The sequence below is a fragment of the Mya arenaria genome, chromosome 5, assembly GCF_026914265.1.
Source record: "Mya arenaria isolate MELC-2E11 chromosome 5, ASM2691426v1".
NCBI classification, from domain to species: Eukaryota; Metazoa; Mollusca; class Bivalvia; order Myida; family Myidae; genus Mya; species Mya arenaria.
In genome coordinates this window covers 63,380,967-63,393,656 of record NC_069126.1, presented here as the reverse complement: position 1 = coordinate 63,393,656, position 12,690 = coordinate 63,380,967, and the positions used below count along the sequence as shown (strand labels likewise).

At 37.6% G+C, this 12,690-nt stretch overlaps 1 protein-coding gene across 1 annotated transcript; it reads right to left on the bottom strand.

The window, feature by feature from the left end:
* Positions 1-5,186: 5,186 nt before the first annotated feature.
* On the bottom strand, positions 5,187-7,545 carry LOC128236191 (uncharacterized). Its single transcript, XM_052951081.1, has 2 exons — positions 7,215-7,545; positions 5,187-6,755 (listed from the first exon to the last, which is right to left on the bottom strand). Exons 1-2 carry the CDS (start codon positions 7,538-7,540, stop codon positions 5,360-5,362), a joined length of 1,722 nt encoding a protein of 573 aa, XP_052807041.1. The 5' UTR covers positions 7,541-7,545; the 3' UTR covers positions 5,187-5,359.
* Between the last annotated feature and the right edge of the window lie 5,145 nt (positions 7,546-12,690).

The following is a 12,690-nucleotide window of genomic DNA, read 5'->3' as shown; positions in this document are numbered from 1 at the left end:
AGATAGATGTTTATCTTTGTAATCAATCCGATTCGAAGTAGTAGGTCATAGTACTTAGTGTTCAAATTCAAATACGGGATTTTCGGAAAATATCAACCAACGTGACCCTCATTTGACCTCACAATTACAAAATTTATTTGGCTGTTATTTTTCTTTTTTAAATGACTAGAAATCTTACAGATAACGTATTGGGATTATATAACTTGTTTTTAATTATTCAACCTATAGTGACCTTTACAAGGGAAATGATGGCCATTCACGACAGGCGACACTTACAATCCACTGAATTTTGGTCCGGTATATTTCTCGCATCAATGCAAACAAGGACAGTCTTGGAACCAAATATTTTTAAAGTACAACATATGATTATTTCTTTGAATTACATTTAAAATCTAAAAATATATCAACGCTGGATTTCCATTATTTTTAAACTGCCTATTTCACTCTAGGGGCTTTCCGTCATTAGTTATATTAAATCTAATGCTAGTAATGCATTTAGTGTGAATGTGTTCCTTCTTTTTTATCGTTTTGTCTGAAAATTGAAGTATGTTTATGTTTCTCTTAGAAAATTACTTATTTCTTTGACCTTTACTTTAATGTGAGTCATTGGTACCAAACAGTGTTTAAAGTACAACAGATAATTATTTCTTTGAATAACATTAAAAGTCTGAACATATATCAACGCTATATTTTCATTAATTCAAAATTGCCTATCACACCCTAGGGGCTGATGAAAAAACCAGTTCTCTCTTTTCTATTTTCTTTGTCTGTAAAATGAAGTACTTTTATGTTTCTCTGAAAATAATACTTAATTTTTTACCTTTGCTTCAATGTAGACTTTAACGGTCGTTGGTTTTTTTTTCAAAAGAATATCAGTTTTCATAGATTTATTAAAGAATCATTAAACTTTCTAAATAAAAACACACACCTAAAAAAAAACATGTCTCACTCATGTCTGACTGAAAATGTAAATTTATTTGGGCATGTTTAAAAAATATATTTTGGCAATTATATATCTTTGAGATTAAACATCTCGATTAAAGATAACAGTTATGACTCCCTGGTAGCACATACCACAACTCTCACATAACAATTCGTAACGCCCTGTTCTTGGAAGATTGCAAGCCTCAAATACTTGCAATAAATGTACTCTAATCTACGACCAAAAACACACACAGACTCGTCATTCAGCTAGACATAGAAAAGGTCTGGTAGTGGTACAGCTGTTACCTCTCTTTGTTGTAGACTTCCAGCAGGCAGACAATGCGATCACGATAAAAATTAAGTGACTGCTTTCAAAATCTTATTTTTTTAAAGGTTTAAGATATAAACCATTTTTTTATTCTAAAGGTGAAACTATCGCGTTATTTGATTAAAATAAAAGGATTTTCATAAATATCCATTTTTTAATGTTTGTGGTGGCAGTGATATTCTAAACAGGTCAAGGGAGATCACTGCTTAGCAGATTGATTGTAGCACTATCATCTCATTGTGCATTGTAGAACATTACTTTTCCGTATTAGTTTTTGTTGGACAAACTCCCGATGTATACCCTTTATAGTCTGGCGAAAACAATCTAGGAAATTCACAAGAGCCAGCCGTTGTCTTTGAAACCAAAAAAGTCAGTCAAAGGATATCACTGCGTATAGGAGGTTGTTTGAAGTACTGTCATATGCATTGCAGTACATTATGTGTCCAAATAACTGTACATGTATGTACCTTTTAACCTCCCATAGTTATTTATTCTGAAACATTTTTATACCTAAATATGCGATTTTATCCAACTATCCAAACAATCTTCTGCAAAACCTGACTTTGTTTGCACTTTACCAGATTAAGAGGGATATTTTCTATTTTCAGGAATTTCTAAAAGTAAACCGTCTTTTCGCTCTGTATGAGGTTATTATCAGAAAATACGAGGCAATGTCCCTATATAACTGGTCTAATACTTAAATTGCAAACTTAATAGGAAACTAATGGGATGCATTTTTGTTGTTTTGTAAAGAAATGTGCCTGTTGAATATGAATTAGTGGCTGGATTTTTTAATGACATTATAACTGAAATGTTCCAATCTCTACACAGCGCTTTTTGTGCCTACTGGTGTATGTCTGTTCTATTTTAGATGATATTTTTTACTAAATTCGTGTGAATTGTAGTGAAGTGTTTACTCCCTTCTTGATTTGACTTTAAAATGTTATTCTGTACGTGTAGAAGCCTGGTGTTACCCTTGTCCCTATACGTAACTGTCAACATTACAAACCACACCAACCCGTGTTCCAGCCACTCCCACTTAAACAGTGAAAAATAAAACCATTTTCTGATGTTACATACCGTACCGGTATTTTGAAAAACACAACATATTGTTCAATAAGTGCTAATGTAAACATCCTTAGATTGCGCTTTCTTCAATGAACTGCTGTCTTTTAAATTGAATTCATATTCCGATTTATATAATATCTTTGGAATAATTCACTTTGAATGATACAAAACAGCACCCTTGATAGTCAAATGGCGTTTGATGGCTGTAAAATATATGTGATGTTGATGAACTAATAACGTCATTGACACACCCTCTGCTCAAATAGCCGAATTTATTCTACGTTGAATTATCTAGCAAGTGTTGTTTTCAGTGTTTTACAAATAATGAGTGTATATATTAATAATATTTAATACGAATGTTTGAGGATTGCAATTTGTCTGTGTATGCAAACGTTTGTTCTGTGCATGGATGGTCTTGAAGTCATTTAGATACGTGCACTGACCAAATATGTCCACACACCAATGTTCCACAATACAAAAACACTTAAACCTTTAGTATACACATAGCAACGATACTCTCGTAACATAAGAGTTGACCATAATCAAAAGTTAATATATAAGTAAAATATGTATTTTAATATATGTATTTTAACGACAAAACAATTTATACAAAACAAAGGTGTCTCTGACCCAAGATGTAATGGGTTTGAGTCCAACCATGACTTTTAAACAAGACCACCGAGGGAATACCAACGCTCATATGTTTTATTTATTTCAACAAGAGTCATAACTGGAAATCAGATAAAACCAGAGTTATGGACCTTGCTTTACATATGCATATTGTCTCTGGTAACATGTATACTAAGTTTGATCTGAATATCTTGATCATTTTTGCTTGAATGACGCTGAAGCACCCTTAGAAACAGAAAAGGACGCCAACGAGAACACCATAGCTATGACTAGCTGTTATCAATTTTATCCAGAACACACTCAAGAGCGAAAGATCAAGTTAAATTATACCATTGCAATCCATGTGAACTCAAATCAAGACATATGTAAGATTTGGTTTTGTTACAGACCACATGATTGACTGGCACAGTTACCATGACAGCGCGGATCAAAGAACAAACAACAACATTATATTAACTCCTATATTAAAACTTTTAATATAGGAGTTAATATAATGTTGTTGTTTGTTCTTTGATCCGCGCTGTCATGGTAACTGTGCCAGTTAATCATGTGGTCTGTAACAACTTTTAATTTAAAAGTATTCTGACCATTTTAGCTTTACAATATAAAATATTTCAAACAAGTTACATTATAATATTTTAATAAGGGATGGAATTGAGACAATGGCTGTATAATAATACCCCTCTAGTTTGGACCAAATTGGACCACTTTATTTTTCAATATTTCTTTAGGATTGCATTTGTTTAAACTTGGATGATTGTAATTTTTGGCATTGGAATTATCGCCAACGAACAGCTATATTAAAACAGCTGAAAACATCCTATGGTAAATATGTTTTCTGTATTTACAGGCTCCGGCCAGCCTTACTACGAAGAGAAGCAGCAGTTTACAGAGGTTTGGTTTAACTACCCTTTTCAATTATAAATATTGATGTTACTGAAAAGAAAAGATTAGTCCATGATTACAGACTGTCTCAAGTCTGAGTTAATGACTACATGTCTTCAATTTATTGTTACCTTTCTCTTAGCAGTGCACTGATACTGAACCTTCATGATTTTCATTACTTTGGGCTTTTTTACTTTTATATACAAATATTTTGTAAGAGAGTAGTGCTGTTCCGTTGATCGATTATAATCAAAATTTGATTGGTTTGGCCTGAAATCGGTGACAATGGACTGTATTTGGCCATAATCTATCATCGATTCAACCGGCGAGTTGTTTTTCTTCTTTCCTACTTTATTTGCGTTCGGTTGATGTCTGCCAATTTTCTCCGCTGAGCTAATTTATGCATTTGGCAGTATAGTTGGTATTGCTGACAATATGGCCGAAAGCAACAAAACGCTAAATAACTTCAAACATACACATATCATAAGTATATTTAAGGACTACGAGTTATTACACGAGAAATAAACTACGATTATGGTCTTGTCAATATCCGATTGTTTTTTCGATAGTTGGTTACTTGAGTGGAACTGATTATCGATAGTCAAACTGGAACAGATTTTCAACACTAAACTTTAATAGGAATGCCTTCGTGAGTCTGGACACTGACGTGAGACTCATGTTTGAGGTTAGACTCGAGTGGCTGAAGTGCAAATCTTCATTTAAGTCCAACTTTCTTGTTGAATATAGCTGCATTTTATTACTATTGAACCTGTACAATTATTAACATTTAATTCTTTATATAAAAAAAATCATCGTAATTAAATAAAAGCGCTTTTCCGAGACAGAGTCTAGACTTCTGGCAATGAACAGATATTAACCTGATTTGAAATACATCCACATGTGGCCATTATCTCCTGCAATGAACAGATATTTACTTGATTTGAAATACATCCACATGTGGCCATTATCTCCTGTCTCCAGTCTGAGGTTAGATTTGGACAGGAGATAATGGCCACATGTGGATGTATGTCAAGTAAAGTCATTTTTGTATTGTCAGATGTCATATATACAGCAGACAGATACACCTTACCTATTTATTGCTTTTTACTGACACCAAAAGTATTTATGGTTTTACCAATAATTCTGAAGGAATAGAGTCCAGAGTCACAAATAAGAAAAATATATGATTTAATCTGATTTTTAATGTTAATTGATACAAGCAAAATTATGTGGAATATAATATAGGATTAGAAAAATAGTCATTCACATCAATGGCACATGATGTTGAAAATCAAATAGTGGATATTTTTTTTACAAACATGAATTGATTTATTCACCTTTCAAACTCCGATACTGTTATCTGTGAAATATTTTGTATTCCGTGTTTTTATCACATCGATAAAAGGTTAAGGTGAAAATAAGGCTAAATGAAACTAATAAGAGACACACAGCACAAGAAATAATATTGAGGCTAACTTGTTACATATTAGTGTGTCAAAGATACGCTGGCTTATTTCACTGTGTTCACTGAAGTTGTACCACCAGAATATCATCTTGTGTTCCCCCCACAATAAGCATGCCTGTGCGGGTGCTGTACCAGGCTGCCTGTGGATAGTTAATATCATCTCCCTTCTTGACTAATGTGACCAGCTTCTGGGTGCCTTCCAGATCAACCTGCAGCACTTTGTTGGAGTAATACAAACACACAAACACATGTCCACCCTCGCTAACATGTACACAAACTGGCTTCATGAAGTCTGGGCCCTGCAACGTGGCCAGAGTGTTGCCTTTGTTGTCAATGGTTATTAGTGTGTGGTGATCATAGGCTGGAATGTAAATTTTCATGGCATCTGGGCTCAATGCAAAGTGGTTCACTGTCAACTTTGATGATGTGTCTTCATATAATTTCTTAACCATTTGACCAGTTGTGTTATAGAGGTACAAGGCATTGAAGGACCCCACATACAGCTGACCCTGGTGATGCCTGATAGAGTTACATCGATGGTCAACTGAAAATTTCCTGGTCATGGTGATGTTGCCTGCTGACACTGTCAGGAAGTGGATTTCATGTAGCTTGTCAAAATAGTCTATAGCTACAGCCAGTTCATTGCCTTTGGTGAGACAGATATCCCATGGAAACATGGGAACATCACGGTGTGTTTCTACCTCATACCGGCTATTCACCATCTTCACGTTTGAATTGTTATTATCTACTAGGATGATTTCTCCACTTGGGAGTTCAGCAATTCCTAGAATCTTACATATTTTTCTATCCGTCGTGAGTTTCATATTATAAGTATTCCTTTTCACCGCATGCAATGCTTTTGAGGGGTCTACAGGTTGTACTTTATTTTCTGCTTGACTTCCAGCCAGGACCTCAGAAACGTTTTGGATCGTTCCTAGTGTTTTCAGTTCAGACAGCACTAGCTCAGCTTGGGTGTCAGCTTTGAAACTCACTTTTGTCTCAGGCTTAGGTAACATATCCTGAAGCAGACTTTTGGCCTCTTTTATCTTGTCTTCACATTTTCTTAAGCCGATATAGGAATTGGGCTTATTGTCCATGCCGCTTTCTTGGATTTTGTCCATAAAAACCTTGAGCTGGTCATACATATGTGTACAAGAGTCAATGTCCTTCTGTAGTGACCCATCCAGGTTAGTAAGGACACTGTCCATCTGTTCCACTGTATTTTCCTCCAGCTCATTTAGTAGCTGGTTTAATCTGTTTCGTAGGGCCTTGATCTTTGTCAGGATTGACTTTCTAGAAACTTCAAGGGAGTTTTTGCTCCTTTTTCTGTCCTCTATGACCTGTTTCAGCATGGCGGTCAGCTTGCTCACATTGGCGGGAAGCTGCTTTAAGACAGCCATCTTGTGTATGTCCCTTGCCAGGTCTTGTACAAGGCTGATACTGCAGTCGTCCTTCCTGTAGGAAGAGTTACTGTTATCAAAAAGTGGGTGGGTCACAACTTTACCGTGCTTAAGAAACTGTCGTACATATATTAGTATTTTTGATAAAATAAAAATTAAGATTAATTCAAAGTCAAGCGTATATTCAACTTGTATTTAGCGAGTATAGAATAGATTAATAAAAAACACATTTACACGGGTTGCTCATATTGTTTATTACCTACACACTATCAATATTTTGTTCCGTTGGGGGAGGGGGCAGAGATACCCCAGAGATTGACAATTCTAAATCCTACCCATTGAGTTGGGAATAGTACAGGTATGAGTGTCCCTTGTGAGACATCATTGTCTTAAGTATCCTATATACCCAAAAGCAAATCTGGTTGGGCAAAACATTTATTGGTTTATTAATTATAAGAAGTGGTAATTTTGATTGCATCATTAAAATAAACAGACATACATATCTTGACTATACCTATGATTTAGGATCGCACAGAGGTGACAACAGAGCTTGCTGTGCTTCTGGCATTCCATCTTTATAATCTCTTCAGGGTGAAGGTCACACCTCGCCAATGTTTCCCGCTGCCCCACCCACTTGTCCACGTTTATACGGCCCAACAAAGCGTGCCTCCTAAACATTCCGTTATGGAAGACGACACATTCTCCACAGTAGCTTTTTGAGCACTCACCACAGTTAAACTGACCTTCAGTTCTTATGTCATTATCTTCACAAATTGAACAAGCAAAGTCATGGAATATATCTGAACTCTTGTTCGTCGATGTTGCAAACTTTGAAGCCATGTTAGTATTTTAATGTCAACAGAAGTGAACAATATGCTTTGTTTTGTTTAATCCAAATTGAAGGTTATAAATAGGGCATTGTCTTAAGATAACATGTGCTAGTGCTCAAGTCAGCCAGATAAAGCAGGCTTCAATAGTTGGTATCATAAAATGCAATCACATATGAATACATGCATACTCCTTATGATTTGATGAATAAAACTTATCTCTGCAACATTTTGTAATTCATATCTAAACGTTTCTTCGTTTTGCCTTTATCAAAAGATAAAAAAACAAGCATAGAACGTAAGTGACCAATGTAATATACACTGGTTAATAGAAGTACGTCGTTTAGCAAACAAACGCACTTTACTGTTTAAGGTCGACATTTGAATTCTCCCAGATGATTGTGCCGTTGACCTACATTATTAGTCTGAAATTGTTTTTTTCCGACAGACGTTAAACTTGCATTTATGATAATCTTTTTATTGAGCCCTAGAGGTTGCTAGAAATATTTATATCTTTAGTTATATGAAATCATACACTATAATTCATTTACTTGAAATGCATTTTCTTTTATATTCCTTTGTCTGAATAGCTATGTATCTTCTTTTTTCTTGTGGACTAGAACTGTTGTTGATCGGAATTGATTATTATCATTAGAATTTCAGTTTTCATTATGTTTTAACGACAATACATACTTTTAATGTTTAAAGTAAGAAAACATTACATTCATTGAACAAATTTTGAGAACATTATTTGGGCAACATTAATATCAATCATGATTCAAAATTATACAAAGCTAAATCGTAATAAGATAAACTAAATGGAATCTCTTACAATACATGTGCGTAGCTGAGATCGAATCCAGCTACGTTTCGTACGGCTTGACAGATAACTTATTTTTATATAAGGGATATTACCTTTATAAAACTAGATCGAGCAAAATCATCTCATTGTGCAATCTTTGCTGCTACTAGTTTAATGTCACATGCAGTGCATGGCAGTCATATACGGATCATGATATCCAGCGTCGTAAGCCGTGTTGTGTTCGCGGTCTCACCCTTTTATGTCCGCTCTTTGACTTAAACATTTATATCCAATATAACCAGTGGTTCTTTTCTATTGTTTTATTTCGTAGACTTACGAAATAAGCCTGTAAACACAATTGATACTTTTTTTACAATATAGTTTCAACAAAGATAAAACATCATTATTACAATAATGCAATAATAGTTTCGTAACGAATAAGAGGAATACAACAATGCATGATGTATCATAATTAAAACATACCGGCAGCAATATGATAAATAATCTTGCAAGATTATACTATTCGTCAGGATAGTGCGTCCGTTCACGTCGGTTCTTTAGGTAGTAGTGATTTTGCCGGGAAGGTTAGCACGGGTAATTTGGTTAGATAAAGCGCCCCCTATATATCTATAAATAGCTCACTCATACGAGAACCGGAATGACAACTTGCATACTAAACAAGTACATAACAGATACATACACGACATACAGACGATACATTAACATTACATTTACAAGACATTGACAACCATCGCGCATTGAACTTAATGATGAAATGATGAAATGAACGGGTTGTTACATTCTTCCCTGCAAGGTTAAATTCGTCCTCGAAGTTGAGAATCAAAGAAATAACCATTTCTTATAAACCAGAATAAATTATAAACTATGAAGTAAAGTATATTATACCTATACACTAAATTAATATACAATATCTATAATTATAGTTTATAAATGGGTAAACTAACCTAAACATCTCAAAAACAAATTGAAACATTGTATTGACGCTAAGTATGTGTTAATCAAAACATGATTAAATACTGAAAATACAACATATTAGACTCATGCACAAACTTAAAGTGGAAAGGTGCTTACAATACCCTGTAAAATATTATAAGATACCCGGGAAATAAAACTCCTACCACGCTACACGACTGTAAATTGAACCTACAAAAATATTAATCCAATTAAAAATGGCTACACGTAAAATATACAGTCCTGTGTATGAGTAGATGACACCCACTCTCCATAACAGTCGGGTGGCTTCCGTTCTCTAACTGGCCGGCATTCACGCACCACCGGTACTTCCGGTGGCGGAGGCGTTAGAGACGGATGTTCAATGCTACGGGTAGGCGGTGACGCTTCAAGAGCTGACGGTGCAGCTGACGACATTGACCCTGTCAGCAAGACTGCGGGACTTTCATCCGGCCGGTTGGCCCTGTTTGCTGGGGTCGTATGCCGAAGCGGCGAGGTTGTAGTTGGCAGAGACTCGTTAGGTGTTGCACTTGCGTTAAACAACGAGATCACTGCATCCGAGTGACGACGGGGTTCTGTCTGACGTTAGTGTTCCTCCGTTGCAGAATCAGATATTGAATGGCACTATCGTCAGATGAACTCGCATCGGACTAGGAGCAACCATCGTCTTTGGCTGTTGCCCTTGTCACCCGTCTGCGCGTCTTTGTTGGTTTCGAATTAGCTACGTCATGGACTTCGTCTTTACCCGGAACAGACACAAATGGAAGCAAGAAGTTCCTATGCACAGTGCGCACAGTGGTCCCTTCTGCGACTCCAAACAAATCTGGTAGACGGGGACGTCTGGATCATGGATCCCTACAATGGATCACGTTCCAAGCCAACCTTCTGGACCAGTACCATGTCTCCAACTTCCAGACGGTTCTCTCGGACCTTGGCATCGTAGTTGTTCTTGTTGATGGCTGCGCGCTTCTGTGCGCTTTGGCCAGCTAGCTGGTTTGCGTACCGCATGCGCTCCTTCAGCCGCTCTACGTAGTTACTGATCCTGATCCTGGTCTGTATCTAGAAACATATCAACGGACAACCTAGGGTGCCACCCAAACAACAAATTATGAGGCGAAAACCCTGTAGTGTCATGCATTATATGCTTGTACTAATGGCCCAATATACGTCGGCCAATCAACTTTTTGGTCCTCCGTCAAGGTCCCTAACATCTTGAGGAGAGTTCGGTTGAAACGTTCACATCCGCCGTTTCCGGACGGATGGTACGGGTTCGTCCTTGTTTCACGAACTCCTGCAATATCACATAGAGACTTTATTAACTTACAATCAAAATTGCGACCTTGATCACTATGCAATTGCTCTGGAAATAAAAAATGAAATTATCATACAAAGCTTTAGCTGTGGCTTGAGCTGTAATTTTCTTGCAAGGGACGGCTTTTGCATAACGTGTAAAATGATCCGTTATAACAAGAATATCTTCGTAGCCGCCTTTGCCTACATCAACCTTGAGAAAATCCATACATACTAGTTGCATAGGACGGTTTGTAACGATGGGCAGATGTTCAGCCGTCGGTTTCGTCGGGGTTTTGCGACAAACACAATTCAAACATCCGGCGACCCTCTTGTCTATATCTGCCTTCATACCAGGCCAGATGGTAACTGGGTCCTTCTGGTGCTCGGCCTTCCATGGTATTCTCGGCATGGGCAGTAGCTCAAATGTCTCACTTGCAGGTTGAGAAGTAGAGTCACCGGCCAAGCTGAAAACATACGGTATATTCTCCGTAACCGAAAGGCATACGGCCTTAACAGCGTCCGGATATACAATTCTGCTCAAGCCATCAGCGTCTGTATTAGTTTTGCCTGTCTTATACACTATATGACAATTTTAATTGGCCAGGGCAGCTACCCATCTATGCTGTGTGGCATCAAGTTTGGCAGTTGACAAAACATACGTCAAAGGATTATTATCGGTCATGACCTTGAATGAGTTGCCATAGAGATAGTCATGGAACTTATCCGTGATAGACCATTTCAGCACAAGGAATTCAAGCTTATGAGCGGGGTAGTTCCGCTCAGGGGCTCGGAGACCTCTGCTGGCGTAAGCCATAACGCGCTCCTTACCATCTTGCTCCTGTAGCAGTACCGCCCCCAAGCCGAGACCTGAGGCGTCCACGTGAACAACGAAAGGCAAAGAGTAGTCGGCAATACCTAGGACGGGGGGCTCAGTCAGAAGCCTCTTAACTGAATCAAACGCGGACAGCTGCTCCAGTCCCCACTCCCATGATGCAGGAAACTTAGCCTTCTTTTTCGACTTGCGAGACTTTTTATTCGTGCAATGTCCTTCCAGCAGCTTATTTAAAGGCTGGACAATTTTCGAAAAATTAGGAACAAAGCGACGATAATAGCCTGCAAAGCCTAAAAAGGACCGTAACTCCTTCATATTGGAGGGGACAGGCCAGTCCAAGACGGCACGCGTCTTACCAGGATCCGTCGATATGCCATCGGCAGAAATGAAATGTCCTAAGTACTCTACCCTTGTCTTAAGTAGCTCACATTTAGATGGTTTAAGCTTAAGACCATGCTCCTCTAGGCGTCTAAACACCGAATCTAACCTTTCCAAATGCTTGTCGAATGTTCTGGAAAACACCAATATGTCATCCAAGAACACGAGACAATCTTTTAAATTTAGGTCTGACATACAGAGCTCAGCTAATCTCTGAAAACTAGCCCCAGCATTACAAAGACCGATGCTCATGCGTGAAAATTCCCAGTGACCGAGGTTACCTACTGAGAAGGCTGTCTTCTCTTTGTCAGACTCTTCCATCTCGACCTGCCAGTAAGCGGCTTTGAGGTCCAATTTTGAAAAGAATCTTGCCCCTGACAACACATCAACTGTATCGTCAAATCTGGGCAACATGTAGGCATCTTTGCGTGTTCTGCTGTTTAACATTCGATAGTCAACACAGAAACGCAGACTGCCATCTTTTTTCTGACCAACACAACATTAGATGAGTAGGGACTATCTGAAGGCCTAATAACATCACATGCTATCATTTCTTTTAAGTGTTGCCTAACCTCTTCATACATGGCTGGAGGTATCTTGCGATAGGGCATTTTGAAAGGTGTATTATCTGTAAGTACAATCTTATGTTTGACAGAGGTAACTTTACCAATATCAGTGACACCAGTACTAAAGGTCTGTTTCCAATTACCTAACATTTGCCGAGTTTGTAAAACTTGGTCCGGCGTCAAAGTGTCCACGTCTATCTTTAACCCTAACGTCTCAGCAAATGACTGAGTACCATCTGTACTAACAGACTCACTTGTAGAGCCCATACTTGAGGCTAAATTGTCAACTATCTTAACCTCATTTACCTCACACAGTTCAG